This window comes from Notolabrus celidotus, chromosome 17 (genome assembly GCF_009762535.1).
Source record: "Notolabrus celidotus isolate fNotCel1 chromosome 17, fNotCel1.pri, whole genome shotgun sequence".
In the NCBI taxonomy this organism is placed as follows: Eukaryota; Metazoa; Chordata; class Actinopteri; order Labriformes; family Labridae; genus Notolabrus; species Notolabrus celidotus.
In genome coordinates this window covers 31,405,173-31,421,803 of record NC_048288.1, presented here as the reverse complement: position 1 = coordinate 31,421,803, position 16,631 = coordinate 31,405,173, and the positions used below count along the sequence as shown (strand labels likewise).

Genomic DNA, 16,631 nt, shown 5'->3' with positions numbered 1-16,631 from the left:
CGGGTCTGTTAATGTTATTCAATGAATGAAATGTGTAAAAGGCATCAAAATATAATCTGACACTAATTCCCCCTGCCTCTAAAATGAGCGTACGCCTGGGTCAGAGTTTGCTTACCGGTAGTCACATTTTACCCTCAAGTTTGTTTTTATAAATCATAAACTTGGTTAGAAAACTGGCGTACACCAGTTTCAGGTCCTGTTTTGTGCGTAAGCAACGTTTCTAAAGGAGACCCCTGAACTTCAGAAGCCCAGTGAAGCAGATGATGAAGAGACTGTGGTCCCTTTAATCCAGGAGGAGGTTATTTTGAAAAAAGAGGAACAATCCAAAGAAGCTGTGAAAACAAACACATCTGAACATGAAACACAAACACAGAGAGATTTAACATTTATTGTTTGTGTTTTCTGCAAACAGATAATGAATCCATTCAGACCCAGCAGTCTGTAAAACACTGGAAACAGTGACACCTGCTGGCAGAAAGCAGTGCTGCAGGTTGGTCTCTTCATCAGTCTGAAACCATGTGATCAGAAAAACTGCAGAGTGACTCAGAAAGCTGGGATCAACTTTAAAAGGATTACATGTTTCAATCAGTGTGTTCATTTTTCTTGTTGTTCTCCACAAAACAAACCTGTGGAGGTCATTTCAGTTCAGAGTCAGTGGAAGAAGATCTCTGAGGTCCAGGTCCTGAGTCTGAGAGTGGAGCTGGTCTCAGAGCAGTTCAGACCGCAGCACTGAGAGTCACCTCCACCTGTTGTGATTGGTCCGTCAGTCTGTCAGGAACAGGACTCAGTCAGAGACTCACCACATCCACGCTGCTGCTGCTTCCACCTCTCAGACCAGCAGGAGGAAGACCGTCCTCTCTCTGATCACTCTCACTGATCATACCTCCATCTGATGATAGAAAACAGACAGACAGTGTTTACACTCTGAGACTCACTTCATCAGCTGTGATGCAGATCCTCCAGTCTAAAGACCAGCAGAGACTTCAGTCCTGCTCAGACCAGAGGTGGAGGGATGTTGTAAAGTAGCTTCCTTTCAGCTCTCAGGTTCATATATTGGACTCTTGCAGCTTGAGGGGACAGACAGAGTCCTTGAAGGCATCATGTGGTGTTGACTGTTGTCTCATGTGTTCTGTGTTTAAATATGAAAGCAGGACTTTCTTATGTTGTTTGCCTTTTGGCTTCTCACCTGGCTGAACATCACTGAGTCACAGGTGTTTCAATCCTCCCTGTGTGTGACGAGCTCTGTGTGAGCAGAATGTGAACCTGTCTCTGTTTGTGCATCAGACTAATGGACCCTTTAAACAGCAGACAAATACTGCACCCCTGACTGCAGACCAGGTTTTGGGTGGTCCATGGTGCAGTCTCTTTCTGTCTCTTAATGTAGTGGATGAAGCTCTGGTTCTCATCAGATGCATTAAAGCTAAAGTGAAAAGCTGGAGAGACCAGCATGGACCGACTCCAACTCTATACTGACCTCAGAGTCTCCAGTCTGTAGTTTGGACTCTTCTTAAGATCACGCAGCAGCTTCACGTCTGAATCCTGCAGGTTGTTCTCATATAGCCACAGACCTCTCAGATGGGAGGGGTTGGACTTCAGAGCTGAGGCCAGAGAAGCACAGCTGATCTTTGTCAAACTGCAGCTCATCAACCTGAATAAAGAAGAAATAAAGACATTTTAGAAAGAAATGATCCCGCTTGAAATCCAACGTGTTAAATCTGTAGAGAGCAGAGAGAGGTTTAAAGGTACAGTGCGCTCAGATTCTAGACTGAAGCGCTCCCCTGCTCACCCCTCCTGTTGGTGAAGGGACGGTGGCCTTTGAGGACAAGAAGCTCCTGTGATGCAGGATGAGCACTTGAATTTTTATACATTGAATTTTTAAAACTTGAATTTTTGACTCTGAATTTGTGAACATTGAAAAATAAAAGTGAAAAATACTTGTTGAAAATTTGAAGACTTAAACTCAATGCAAAAAAATCAGATACATAATTTCAATGCAATAGAATTCAGTGCTAGGAATTCAAAGGCTTAAAAAATTCTAAATCTGATGAGACTGATTTACTTCCATAGTCCTGCTCACATGGAGATCTAAAGGCTCATTCTGAGTGAACACAAACACAATGATTTTATATTCAGGTGATTACACACTGATTTAAACTGACTCATGATTTTATATTCCATCTCTACCAAGTCTGTTCTGATCAATCACACTAAAAACTACACACTGGACCTTTAACATGTCATCTCTTCAGATCTTTGCTGATCCTGTCCTGTACATGCTCTAATTCACAGGCAGGGATACTTTAGACCACTCAAAGATAACAGGATGAGACTGTGTTTACAAAAACCACTTACACATATTCAGACCAGAACCAGCAAAGAGATAAGACAGACCACTTTGTCCACAGGTGGCGCCAGAATCAACACAAAGCAAAGTTCCTCTCAGGAGCTTCAAGGTTTTCAATCTGTAGCTCATCATGGTTCTGCTCCTCAACCAACAAAAACCTCTGAGAGGAACCAGACTTCAGCCTGAAGACCCTCAGTGTGGATCAGTTAGAGATCAGCCCTGGTTCTGCAGTTTAGTGTCACCACAACTTTCACATCAGAAACATCTCAGCAGAGAAATTAAACAAAGGAAAGGTGTCTTACCCCAGAATCTGCAGTCTGCAGTTTGGACTCTGCAGAAAATCCCACAGCTGCTCCACTCCTGAATCCTGCAGCTCGTTGTGACTCAGGTACAGATTTCTCAGATGGGAGGAGTTGGACAACAGAGCTGAGGCCAGAGAAGCACAGCTGATCTCTGTCAAACTGCAGCTCCTCAAACTGAATAAAGAAGAAATAAAGACATTTTAGAAAGAAATGATCCTGCTTGAAATCCAACGTGTTAAATCTGTAGAGAGCAGAGAGAGGTTTAAAGGTACAGTGCGCTCAGATTCTAGACTGAAGCGCTCCCCTGCTCACCCCTCCTGTTGGTGAAGGGACGGTGGCCTTTGAGGACAAGAAGCTCCTGTGATGCAGGATAAGTATGATCCTCTTGATTCTGATTGGTCGCTGATCAAGAAGTGACATTGATGAGTGCGGCAGTGTTCCAAAACTTGAAATGTTTTCAACCGAGAGCGCTGCGACTAAAATCAGCTCACACTGAGGGCGTTTTTGCTCTGATGGCGCTGAGCGCTGAAAAGGTCTCTCTGGGACCCAGAGCCTCAGTTGAAGAAGTTAACACTGACGAGCCGGAGCAGACGGGCTGACCCGGACGCTCAGTGGACCATGATCTGATGACAGGACTGCCAAAGGTGGGATGGTCGGACATTAACACTGAACTGATCAACAAACACGTGAGTACAGTAAAGACACACTGAGGGCGAGTACAGGTCCGTACATCTCTATATATGTGTTGTTGATTACTGAGACAATCGGACAAAAGAGGACCACAGAGAAACGCTTTCCTCCGTTTGTTTTCTTAAAGAAGTGAACGTTAGCCCACGAGCTAAAAAAGCTAACGTTACGTTTGTTTGCATCAGAGCGCCGGGTCTGAGCGTTAAAAACATCAACACGCGTCTGTGTGTAGGGATAGAACGGGCCGATACGAGGGTCTCTGTGGATCTGCAGATCGTGGACTCATTCTAATCCTTCAGGATCTGATATGGTCCCATCACATACCCCTATCTCCAATGTGTCCCAGTGAGAAGAGTCAGAGATCAGTGAGTCTTTGTAAACACTGCACAGCTTCATTGAAGGGACATTAAAGGGTTTCAGCGTGCTCCATGGGAAGGTGAAAATGTGACCTTTTAAAGAGGGTCAGAGTGAATTATCCAGAGGAAGGTTTTCTTCTTGTCTCAAGGTTTGAAACCTTCAGCTCCTGATTGATCTGCAACTCATCTGACAAAGTGCTGAAGAAGGAAACAGACTTCAGCATGAAGATCCTCAGCAGTATAGATCAGTTTAATATCCTCCATATGTCTGCACGTTAGAGTCATCATAACTTTCACATCATGCTAATCTCACCACAGAATGAAAAGCTGCTGTCTGACGTCAGAGTGCTCCGTCTACAGTTTGGACTCTGCAGCAGTGTTCCTGCTTCAGATCCTTTCTGGTCTCAGAATCTGTGCAGAGGGTTTAGATCTGAGACGTAGAGACCGTGGAAACACCAAACACCTGAACGCAGCAGCAGCAGCAGGACTAGGGATGGGTACCAAATTTGGTACATTTATAGGTACCGACCGAATTCCGTCGGTACTACCAAGTACCGACACGTAAAATCAAACGGTACCATGTTTCGGTACCTGAACGCATCCCTGGGACTGTGAGGGAGTGGAAGAGGAGGCGAGTTTCCATACTTTCGCCCGGTAATAAAGTCAGAGACTGATCGGGTAGACGTCTCTGCTCTCTGCTCTCTGCATCTGAGCGGGAGCGCGCCAAACGGAGCCTGCAGCTGACGGGCGTGTGCACTCACCGTGAGGCTGAACTGCAGAAGGATTAAGTTTATTTTATACAGTCTATGGTTGAGACTGACCCTCTCGCCCCGACAACCTGCCCTGTTTATAACCGTTCCTGTGTGCGTGAATGCCCAACAAGTTGTGTGTCCTGTTATTATAAAGAGACGGAGAACTGACCTTTTCCCGTCCGCAGGCATTCACGTGTGTTCATTGATAAACTCCCGAAAGAGCGATTAGATGCCATGAGCATGTGTCAGCTAATATATCTAATCACTTATATAATCCTGTTTCTGTTCATGTCATGTTAAGTTAAATAAATATGTTAAATTAAACAAATTTGAGATTTATTTTTTTTATTAATATTTATTACCACATAAACACACAAAAGTACCGAAAATTGGTACCGTTGAGTACCGGTACCGATTCCCAGGTACTGGGTATTGGTACCTTATCGGTTCAAATGTGAAAGGTACCCATCCCTAATCAGGACGGAGGTTAGATAACGTCAAACACAAAAAGTGAAAACAGCTGGGATTCATCTCCACCAAATCAACCAGTCAAAGAAACCAGAGGTGAGAATAAGGCTTGGACTGCTCTCTCAGTCAATAACAGAAACTTGATGAAGACAGTTTCTATGTGCAGACGTGGTCTGAGCGTAGGAAAGGAACGCTGCCGTCGTATTCTCCTCACAACCACTGGAGTGTGTTTAGTGTAGAAACAAAGGAAAGGTGTCTTACTTCAGAGTCTCCAGTCTGCAGTTTGGACTCTGCAGAAAATCACACAGCTGCTCCACTCCTGAATCCTTCAGGTTGTTGTCACTCAGGTTCAGCTTTCTGAGATGGGAGGGGTTGGACTTCAGAGCTGAGGCCAGAGAAGCACAGCTTATCTCTGTCAAACTGCAGCCACTCAACCTGAATAAAGAAGAAATAAAGACATTTTAGAAAGAAATGATCCCGCTTGAAATCCAACGTGTTAAATCTGTAGAGAGCAGAGAGAGGTTTAAAGGTACAGTGCGCTCAGATTCTAGACTGAAGCGCTCCCCTGCTCACCCCTCCTGTTGGTGAAGGGACGGTGGCCTTTGAGGACAAGAAGCTCCTGTGATGCAGGATAAGTATGATCCTCCATTTGTCAAGTTTTTACCATCAAACACATCCATCAATACAAATTCTTCAACACACACCAACAACCACTCTCTTCTCCTCCGTCTTCCAGCCGGTGCATTTCACACAGCCTCTCCCTGAATACAGAAACGTGTGTGTTACTAGTTTGTCCGTTCTGAGCTGCTGTAGAAACATGGAGGTCTCAGTGAAGAGGACCTGTATGGAAGTAAATCAGTCTCATCAGATTTAGAATTTTTTAAGCCTTTGAATTCCTAGCACTGAATTCTTTTGCATTGAAATAATGGATCTGATTTTTTTGTCATTGAGTTTAAGTCTTCAAATTTTCAACAAGTATTTTTCACTTTTATTTTATAATGTTCACAAACTCAGAGACAAAAATTCAAGTTTTAAAATTCAATGTATGAAAATTCAAGTTCTAAAAATTCAATGTAATAAAAATTCAAGTTCTAAAAATTCAATGTAATAAAAATTAAACTTTTAAAAATTCAATGTAATGAAAATTCATGTTCTAAAATTTCAGTGTAATAAAAATTCAAGTTTTAAAAATTCAATGTATAAAAATTCAAGTTTTAAAAATTCAAGTTTTAAAAATTCAAGTTTTAAAAATTCAAGTTTTAAAAATTCAAGTTTTAAAAATTCAAGTTTTAAAAATTCAAGTTTTATAAATTAAATGTAATAAAAATTCAAGTTCTCATTTTCACCATCCAAAATTCAAAGTCAAAATCCAGCGTTAAAAAATTCAATGTAACCTGCTGATTTACCGAGGGGAAAGCAATCGATCGTCTCACATGGAACCCAACCGCCGGCCAATGAAGTCACGCTCCAGTGGTCATGTGATGCCGATACTTGGACAGGAGTTGTGCTGTGCTTCAGTCACAAGATTCTCCACACATTCACAAACATATTAACAGAGATTCTCGGGTCTCATCTCTCATCTACTGCAGCAACAATGGTTGGATCAGTGAGCAGCGCATCACAGCTACTGACCAAAGTCATTCAATATGTGAAATCAAGTATTTACAGACACGGGACAAGTTGGATTCCATCCCACGACAACAAGATCTAAATCAGTCAGAAGTCCACTACCTATCCCTGTGAGCCACCAAGCTCACATGGATGATATGTGTCAGACAGGTATCACTCATCCACGTCAACATCCAGGTTACAGCCAGGGAACATTTTGGTTTGATCTCATCTGAAACACCTGGTTCCCCTGAGTTCATGTCAGGAAATACTGGGACATAACTAGAGAGAGTTTTCTCCAAACTACGGACATAATAACCCCTTCACTGCAGCCCACTACAGCACTTTACTTTATGACAGGTAACACTTTGTAACGGTGACGATCTAACCAAAGAACACGGTTAAAATACACTTTCTGAAGGTTTACGTGGAGCCGGGGGAAAACAAGGGAGGTGGTATTTTCAAGACCTACTCACATGGAGATCTAAAGGCTCATTCTGAGTGAACACAAACACAATGATTTTATATTCAGGTGATTACACACTGATTTAAACTGACTCATGATTTTATATTCCATCTCTACCAAGTCTGTTCTGATCAATCACACTAAAAACTACACACTGGACCTTTAACATGTCATATCTTCAGATCTTTGCTGATCCTGTCCTGTACATGCTCTAATTCACAGGCAGGGATACTTTAGACCACTCAAAGATAACAGGATGAGACTGTGTTTAAAAAACCTCTACACATATTCAGACCAGAACCAGCAAAGAGATAAGACAGACCACTTTGTCCACAGGTGGCGCCAGAATCAACACAAAGCAAAGTTCCTCTCAGGAGCTTCAAGGTTTTCAATCTGTAGCTCATCATGGTTCTGCTCCTCAACCAACAAAAACCTCTGAGAGGAACCAGACTTCAGCCTGAAGACCCTCAGTGTGGATCAGTTAGAGATCAGCCATGGTTCTGCAGTTTAGTGTCACCACAACTTTCACATCAGAAACATCTCAGCAGAGAAATTAAACAAAGGAAAGGTGTCTTACCCCAGAATCTCCAGTCTGCAGTTTGGACTCTGCAGAAAATCACACAGCTGCTCCACTCCTGAATCCTGCAGCTCGTTGTAACTCAGGTCCAGCTCTCTCAGATGGGAGGGGTTGGACTTCAGAGCTGAGGTCAGAGAAGCACAGCTGATCTCTGTCAAACTGCAGCTCCACAACCTGAATAAAGAAGAAATAAAGACATTTTAGAAAGAAATGATCCCGCTTGAACTCCAACGTGTTAAATCTGTAGAGAGCAGAGAGAGGTTTAAAGGTACAGTGCGCTCAGATTCTAGACTGAAGCGCTCCCCTGCTCACCCCTCCTGTTGGTGAAGGGACGGTGGCCTTTGAGGACAAGAAGCTCCTGTGATGCAGGATAAGTATGATCCTCCATTCTTCAAGTTTTTACCATCAAAAACATCCATCAATACAAATTCTTTAACACACACCAACAACCACTCTCTTCTCCTCCGTCTTCCAGCCGGTGCATTTCACACAGCCTCTCCCTGAATACAGAAACGTGTGTGTTACTAGTTTGTCCGTTCTGAGCTGCTGTAGAAACATGGAGGTCTCAGTGAAGAGGACCTGTATGGAAGTTACAATGTTACAATGTCATTCAGCAGACACTTTTATCCAAAGCGACGTACATACGAGAACAAGAACAACACAAGCAAAGATCTAGACAAGAGGAAACAAGATCAGGACGGTAACAAAGTGCTTCAAGTCAATTTGGGTGCAGGTACTGCCAAGCAGTGTAAAGGCAATGCACAAAGTAAATAAGGAACATCTACAATGAAGCAACCAAACCATTTAAGACCTTCCATTATCATCATCAACTATTAACATCACCACAATAATGACCAAAGTACCAAGTGCTGGGTCACTCCAGACCTGAACACAGATTCCCAGAGTAGAGCAGGACAGTGAGAGTCAACTGTAGCTGGAAGACATGATCTGCCCCTGGGGACAACAGTGGAGAACAGTCTAGCTAAGTGCATAGTGCTTCCTAAAGAGCTGGGTCTTTAGCTGTCTTTTGAAAGTAGAGAGGGACTCTGCAGATCGAATGGAGTTGGACAATTCATTCCACAAAGTAAATCTGTCTCATCAGATTTTGAATTTTTTAAGCCTTTGAATTCCTAGCACTGAATTCTTTTGCATTGAAATTATGTATCTGATTTTTTTGTCATTGAGTTTAAGTCTTCAAATTTTCAACAAGTGTTTTTCACTTTTATTTTATAATGATCAAAAATTCAAGTTTTAAAAATTCAATGTATAAAAATTCAAGTGCTCATTTTCACCATCCAAAATTCAAAGTCAAAATCCAGCGTTAAAAAATTCAATGTAACCTGCTGATTTACCAAGGGGAAAGCAATCGATCGTCTCACATGGAACCCAACCGCCGGCCAATGAAGTCACGCTCCAGTGGTCATGTGATGCCGATACTTGGACAGGAGTTGTGCTCTGCTTCAGTCACAAGATTCTCCACACATTCACAAACATATTAACAGAGATTCTCGGGTCTCATCTCTCATCTACTGCAGCAACAATGGTTGGATCAGTGAGCAGCGCATCACAGCTACTGACCAAAGTCATTCAATATGTGAAATCAAGTATTTACAGACACGGGACAAGTTGGATTCCATCCCACGACAACAAGATCTAAATCAGTCAGAAGTCCACTACCTATCCCTGTGAGCCACCAAGCTCACATGGATGATATGTGTCAGACAGGTATCACTCATCCACGTCAACATCCAGGTTACAGCCAGGGAACATTTTGGTTTGATCTCATCTGAAACACCTGGTTCCCCTGAGTTCATGTCAGGAAATACTGGGACATAACTAGAGAGAGTTTTCTCCAAACTACGGACATAATAACCCCTTCACTGCAGCCCACTACAGCACTTTACTTTATGACAGGTAACACTTTCTAACGGTGACGATCTAACCAAAGAACACGGTTAAAATACACTTTCTGAAGGTTTACGTGGAGCCGGGGGAAAACAAGGTAGGTGGTATTTTCAAGACCTGCTCACATGGAGATCTAAAGGCTCATTCTGAGTGAACACAAACACAATGATTTTATATTCAGGTGATTACACACTGATTTAAACTGACTCATGATTTTATATTCCATCTCTACCAAGTCTGTTCTGATCAATCACACTAAAAACTACACACTGGACCTTTAACATGTCATATCTTCAGATCTTTGCTGATCCTGTCCTGTACATGCTCTAATTCACAGGCAGGGATACTTTAGACCACTCAAAGATAACAGGATGAGACTGTGTTTACAAAAACCACTTACACATATTCAGACCAGAACCAGCAAAGAGATAAGACAGACCACTTTGTCCACAGGTGGCGCCAGAATCAACACAAAGCAAAGTTCCTCTCAGGAGCTTCAAGGTTTTCAATCTGTAGCTCATCATGGTTCTGCTCCTCAACCAACAAAAACCTCTGAGAGGAACCAGACTTCAGCCTGAAGACCCTCAGTGTGGATCAGTTAGAGATCAGCCATGGTTCTGCAGTTTAGTGTCACCACAACTTTCACATCAGAAACATCTCAGCAGAGAAATTAAACAAAGGAAAGGTGTCTTACCACAGAATCTCCAGTCTGCAGTTTGGACTCTGCAGAAAATCACACAGCTGCTCCACTCCTGAATCCTGCAGCTTGTTGTCACCCAGGTACAGATCTCTCAGATGGGAGGGGTTGGACTTCAGAGCTGAGGCCAGAGAAGCACAGCTGATCTCTGTCAAACTGCAGCTCCACAACCTGAATAAAGAAGAAATAAAGACATGTTAGAAAGAAATGATCCCGCTTGAACTCCAACGTGTTAAATCTGTAGAGAGCAGAGAGAGCTTTAAAGGTACAGTGCGCTCAGATTCTAGACTGAAGCGCTCCCCTGCTCACCCCTCCTGTTGGTGAAGGGACGGTGGCCTTTGAGGACAAGAAGCTCCTGTGATGCAGGATAAGTATGATCCTCTTGATTCTGATTGGTCGCTGATCAAGAAGTGACATTGATGAGTGCGGCAGTGTTCCAAAACTTGAAATGTTTTCAACAGAGAGCGCTGCGACTAAAATCAGCTCACGCTGAGGGCGTTTTTGCTCTGATGGCGCTGAGCGCTGAAAAGGTCTCTCTGGGACCCAGAGCCTCAGTTGAAGAAGTTAACACTGACGAGCCGGAGCAGACGGGCTGACCCGGACGCTCAGTGGACCATGATCTGATGACAGGACTGCCAAAGGTGGGATGGTCGGACATTAACACTGAACTGATCAACAAACACGTGAGTACAGTAAAGACACACTGAGGGCGAGTACAGGTCCGTACATCTCTATATATGTGTTGTTGATTACTGAGACAATCGGACAAAAGAGGACCACAGAGAAACGCTTTCCTCCGTTTGTTTTCTTAAAGAAGTGAACGTTAGCCCACGAGCTAAAAAAGCTAACGTTACGTTTGTTTGCATCAGAGCGCCGGGTCTGAGCGTTAAAAACATCAACACGCGTCTGTGTGTAGGGATAGAACGGGCCGATACGAGGGTCTCTGTGGATCTGCAGATCGTGGACTCATTCTAATCCTTCAGGATCTGATATGGTCCCATCACACACCCCTATCTCCAATGTGTCCCAGTGAGAAGAGTCAGAGATCAGTGAGTCTTTGTAAACACTGCACAGCTTCATTGAAGGGACATTAAAGGGTTTCAGCGTGCTCCATGGGAAGGTGAAAATGTGACCTTTTAAAGAGGGTCAGAGTGAATTATCCAGAGGAAGGTTTTCTTCTTGTCTCAAGGTTTGAAACCTTCAGCTCCAGATTGATCTGCAACTCATCTGACAAAGTGCTGAAGAAGGAAACAGACTTCAGCATGAAGATCCTCAGCAGTATAGATCAGTTTAATATCCTCCATATGTCTGCACGTTAGAGTCATCATAACTTTCACATCATGCTAATCTCACCACAGAATGAAAACCTGCTGTCTGACGTCAGAGTGCTCCGTCTACAGTTTGGACTCTGCAGCAGTGTTCCTGCTTCAGATCCTTTCTGGTCTCAGAATCTGTGCAGAGGGTTTAGATCTGAGACGTAGAGACCGTGGAAACACCAAACACCTGAACGCAGCAGCAGCAGCAGGACGGAGGTTAGATAACGTCAAACACAAAAAGTGAAAACAGCTGGGATTCATCTCCACCAAATCAAAGTCAAAGAAACCAGAGGTGAGAATAAGGCTTGGACTGCTCTCTCAGTCAATAACAGAAACTTGATGAAGACAGTTTCTATGTGCAGACGTGGTCTGAGCGTAGGAAAGGAACGCTGCCGTCCTATTCTCCTCACAACCACTGGAGTGTGTTTAGTGTGTTTCACTACAGCACGTCTCCTCCACAGTGAAACATCAACATGAGGGAACACAACATGAGTGGGGAAACATGAGTTTATAGTAACAGGACTTTATCACTGTCAGCTTTGTTTCCCTGAGTGATGAAATCTGTGCTGATGGCTGGTTGTTGTTGGAGCAGCTAAACTAGCATGTTGTGAGAATGTGTTCACAGGATCTGTTTCTCTGATCACTGGGACTGAAACATGAGTTTGTTCTTCACAGTGTGTCGCTCTGGAAGGAAAGATGAGCTGCATGGATCCCTGGGATGCATGGAGAGTGAGTTCACTTCATCCTTTCACATGTTGATGTGTCTGAGATGAAGGAAGCAGACCGATCCACATCACTGCAGTCACAACCGTTTATCAAAAACCACAAACATGAATTCAACTGAACTACAGGTCGAGCACATGTTCCTCCATCTTTGTTTAAAGATCAGATTAAAAACAGAAAGAAAGAAAGGAAGGAAGAAAGAAAGAAAGAAAGAAAGAAAGAAAGAAAGAAAGAAAGAAAGAAAGAAAGAAAGAAAGAAAGGAAGGAAGAAAGAAAAAAAGAAAGAAAGAATGAAAGAAAGAATGAAAGAATGAAAGAAAGAAAGAATGAAAGAAAGAATGAAAGAAAGAAAGAATGAAAGAAAGAATGAAAGAATGAAAGAAAGAATGAAAGAATGAAAGAATGAAAGAATGAAAGAAAGAAAGAAAGAAAGAAAGAATGAAAGAATGAAAGGAAGAAAGAAAGAAAGAAAGAAAGGAAGAAAGAAAGAATGAAAGAAAGAATGAAAGAATGAAAGAAAGAAAGAAAGAAAGAAAGAATGAAAGAATGAAAGGAAGAAAGAAAGAAAGAAAGAAAGAAAGGAAGAATGAAAGAATGAAAGGAAGAAAGAAAGAAAGAAAGAAAGGAAGAAAGAAAGAATGAAAGAAAGAATGAAAGAATGAAAGAATGAAAGAAAGAATGAAAGAATGAAAGAAAGAATGAAAGAATGAAAGAATGAAAGAATGAAAGAAAGAAAGAAAGAAAGAAAGAATGAAAGAATGAAAGGAAGAAAGAAAGAAAGAAAGAAAGGAAGAAAGAAAGAAAGAAAGAAAGAAAGAAAGAAAGAAAGAAAGAAAGGAAGAAAGAAAGGAAGGAAGAAAGAAAAAAAGAAAGGAAGAAAGAAAGGAAGGAAGAAAGAAAAAAAGAAAGAAAGAATGAAAGAAAGAATGAATGAAAGAAAGAATGAAGAAAAAGAAGAAAGAAAGAAGAGAAAGAAAAAAGAAAAAAGAAAGAAAATGAAGGAAGAAAGAAAGAAAGAAAGAAAGGAAGGAAAAGAAAGAAAGAAGAAAGAAAGAAAGGAAGGAAGAAGAAAAAAGAAAGAATGAAAGAAGAAGAAAGAAAAAAGAAGAAAGAAAGAATGAAGAATGAAGGAAGAAGAAAGAAAGAAGAAGAGGAAGAAGAAAGAAGGAAGAAAGAAGAAAGGAAGGAAGAAAGAAAAAAGAAAGAAGAAGAAAGAAAGAAGGAATGAAAGAATGAAAAAGAAAGAAAGAAAGAAAATGAAGAAGAAGGAAAGAATGAAAGAAAGAAAGAAGAATGAAAGAAAGAATGAAGAAAGAAAGAAAGAAAGACAGAATGAAGAGGAAAGGAAAAAGAAAGAAAGAAGAAAGGAAGGAAGAAAGAAGAAGGAAGAAGAAGAAAGAAGGAAGAAGAAAAAAGAAAGAAAGAATGAAAGAAGAAATGAATGAAAGAATGAAAGAAAGGAAGAAAAAAGAAGAGAAAGAAAGAAAAGAAAGAAAGGAGAAAGAAGAAAAAGAAGAAAGAAAGGAAGAAAGAAAGATGGAAGAAAGAAAGAAAGAAAGAAAGGATGAAGAAAGAAAGAAAGAAAGAAAGAAAGAAAGAAAGAAAGAAAGAAAGATAGAAAGAAAGAAAGAAAGGAAGAAAGAAAGAAGGAAGAAAGAAAGGATGGAAGAAAAAAAGGAAGGAAAGAAGAAAAGAAAGAAAGGAAGAAAGAAAAAGAAAGAAGAAAGAAAGAAAGAAAGGAGAAGAAAGAAAGAAAGAAAAAAGGATGGAAGAAAGAAAGAAGAAGAGAAAGAAAGAAAGAAAGAAGAAAGAAAGAAAGAAAGAAAGATGGAAGAAAGAAAGAAAGAAAGAAAGAAAGAAAGGAGAAAGAAGAAAGAAAAAAAGAAAAAAAGAAAGAAAGAAAGAAAGAAAGAAAGAAAGAAAGAAAGCAGAGAGAGAAAGAAAGACAGAAGAGTGAAAGAAAGAAATAAGAAAGAAAGAAAGAAAGAAGAAAAAGAAAGAAGAAAGAAAGAAAGAAGAAGAAGAAAGAAAGAAAGAAAGAAAGAAAGAAAGAAGAAAGAAGAAAGAAAGAAGAAGGAGAAGGAAAAGAAAGAAAGGAAAGAAAGACAGAAAGAAAAAGAGAAAGAAAGAGAAGAAAGAAGAAAGAAAGAAAGAAGAAAGAAAGAAAGAAAGAAAGAAAGGAAAGAAGGAAGAAGAAGAAAGAAGAAAGAAGGAAAAGAAAGAAGAAAAGAAAGAAAGAAAGGAAGAAAGGAAAGAAAGAAGAAAGAAAAGAAAGAAAAAGAAAGAAGGAAAGAAGACAGAAGGAAAAGAAAAGAGAAAGAAACAAGGAAAGAAAAGAAAGAAAGAAAAGAAAGAGAGGAAGAAAGACAAAGAAGGAAAAGAAAAAAGAAAGAAGAAAAAGAAAGAAAGAAAGAAGGAAAGAAAGAAGAAGGAAAGACAGAAAGAAGGAGAAGAGGAAGAAAGAAAGAAAGAAAGAAAGGATGGAAGAAAGAAAGAAAGAAAGAAAGAAAGAAAGGATGGAAGAAAGAAAGAAAGAAAGAAAGAAAGAAAGAAAGAAAGAATGAATGAAAGAAAGAAAGAATGAAAGAAAGAAAGAAAGAATGAATGAAAGAATGAAAGAATGAAAGAAAGAAAGAAAGAATGAAAGAAAGAATGAATGAAAGAAAGAAAGAAAGAAAGAATGAAAGAATGAAAGACGCAATGAAAGAAAGAAAGAAAGGAAGGAAGACAGAATGAAAGAAAGAAAGAAAGAAAGGAAGGAAGACAGAATGAAAGAAGGAATGAAAGAGGGAAAGAAAGAATGAAAGAAAGAATGAAGAAAGAAAGAATGAAAGAAAGAATGAAAGAATGAAAGAAAGAATGAAAGAATGAAAGAATGAAAGAATGAAAGAAAGAAAGAAAGAAAGAAAGAATGAAGAAAGAAAGGAATAAAGAAAGAAAGAAGTAAGAAAGAAAGGAAGAAAGAAAGAAGAAAGAACGAAAGAAATTAAAAAAGTAAGAAAGAAAGAATGAAAGAAAGAAAGAAAGAAAGGAATGAAAAAAGTAAGAAAGAAAGAATGAAAGAAAGAAAGAAAGAAAGAAAGAAGAATGAAAGAAAGGAAGGAAGAAAGAAAGAAAGAATCGAAGAAAGAAAGAAAGAAAGAAAGAAAGAAAGAGAAAGACGAAAGAAAGAAAGAAGAAGAAAGAAAGAAATGAAAGAAGAAAGAAGAAGAAAGAAGAAAAGAAAGAAGAAAGAACTGAAAGAAGAAAGAAAGAAAGAAGAAGAAGAAAAAGAAAGAAAGAAAGAAAGAAAGAAAGAAAGAAAGAAAGAAAGAAAGAAAGAATGAAAAAGAAGAAGAAAGAAAGACAGAAAGAAAGAAAGAAGGAAGAAGAAAGAAAGAAAGAAGAAGGAAGAGAAGAAAAGAAAGAAGAAAGAAAGAAAGAAGAAAGAAGGAAAGAAAGAAAGAAAGAAAGAATGAATGAAAAGAATGAAAGAATGAAGAATAGAAAGAAAGAAAGAAGAATGAAAGAAAGAAGAAAGACAGAATGAAAGAATGAAAGGAAGAAAGAAAGAAAGAAAGAAAGAAGGAAAGAAAGAAAGAAAGACAGAATGAAAGAAAGGAAAGAAAGAAAAGAAAGAAAGAAAGAAAGAAAGGAAGAAAGGAAGAAAGGAAGAAAGAAAGAAGAAAAGAAAGAAAAAAAGAAAGAAGAAAGAAGTCCACAGCGTATAAATCTGTGAGGACATAAATATTAAAAACACGTTGTTATTAAAAGGTAAGTTACATTTTTCCTTCCCCTTGATTCACAGCATTCACAGCGCCATCTTTAGGACTGATCTGGAACAGTCAACAATCAACACCCCTCCTATCTGCTACACTGTGAACAACAGTGTGTTCTGAGTTCAGAGAGGAAAGTCACAAACTGAGGAGAACAGTGGTAAAGAGAAGAAGTCAGAGTTTTAGTCTGTGTTAGTATAAATGTTGAAATGTGAAGATCAGAAGAGCAGCCAGCCGCCTGCACTAAAACCAGGAGCGTGGAGCATCTTGTGAAGTTCACCTTTAGTTTGATGAAGAAGTGAAGACTCAGTCTCTGAGCACATCAGCACCACCTGGTCATACGCATCAGAAGTCTGAATAGATAGTGTAACACACTGAGTCTACTCTGAGCAGGTTAGTATACAGCCTGTGCTCGTTCCTGCTGTTTGTCCTCAGCTGTCCAGTTTCACTTCACAAGATGATCCACGTTCCTGGTTTCAGATGGAGCAGCTGGCTGCTCTTCTAACATCTCTCTGGATGTTGTTTGATCCTACAGACTGGAGAGATTCATGATAGCCTGTCATTCAAACTTCTTTCTAGTGAAGTTACAACTCTCAGAAGATTACAGCTTCATTCTCCTAACCTGACCACTTTAATCTGTAAGTTCATCTTTTTATTCTTGTGACTGTACGTCTG

At 40.1% G+C, this 16,631-nt stretch overlaps 1 protein-coding gene across 2 annotated transcripts in view; it reads right to left on the bottom strand.

The window, feature by feature from the left end:
- The window catches only part of LOC117828671 (NLR family CARD domain-containing protein 3-like), a 42,150-nt gene that overhangs the window by 17,888 nt on the left and 7,631 nt on the right, over positions 1-16,631 (bottom strand). Inside the window, exon 1 of one of the 2 annotated variants that reach the window (XM_034705866.1) lies at positions 2,516-2,525. Coding sequence is in view for 1 of the 2 variants with exons in the window: in XM_034705868.1 (XP_034561759.1) it covers positions 16,486-16,492 (7 nt within the window). In the remaining variant the exon portion in view is untranslated. Of the gene's footprint in view, positions 1-2,515; positions 16,493-16,631 lie in introns of those variants that run through there. The other variant, XM_034705868.1, reaches the window with a different exon arrangement.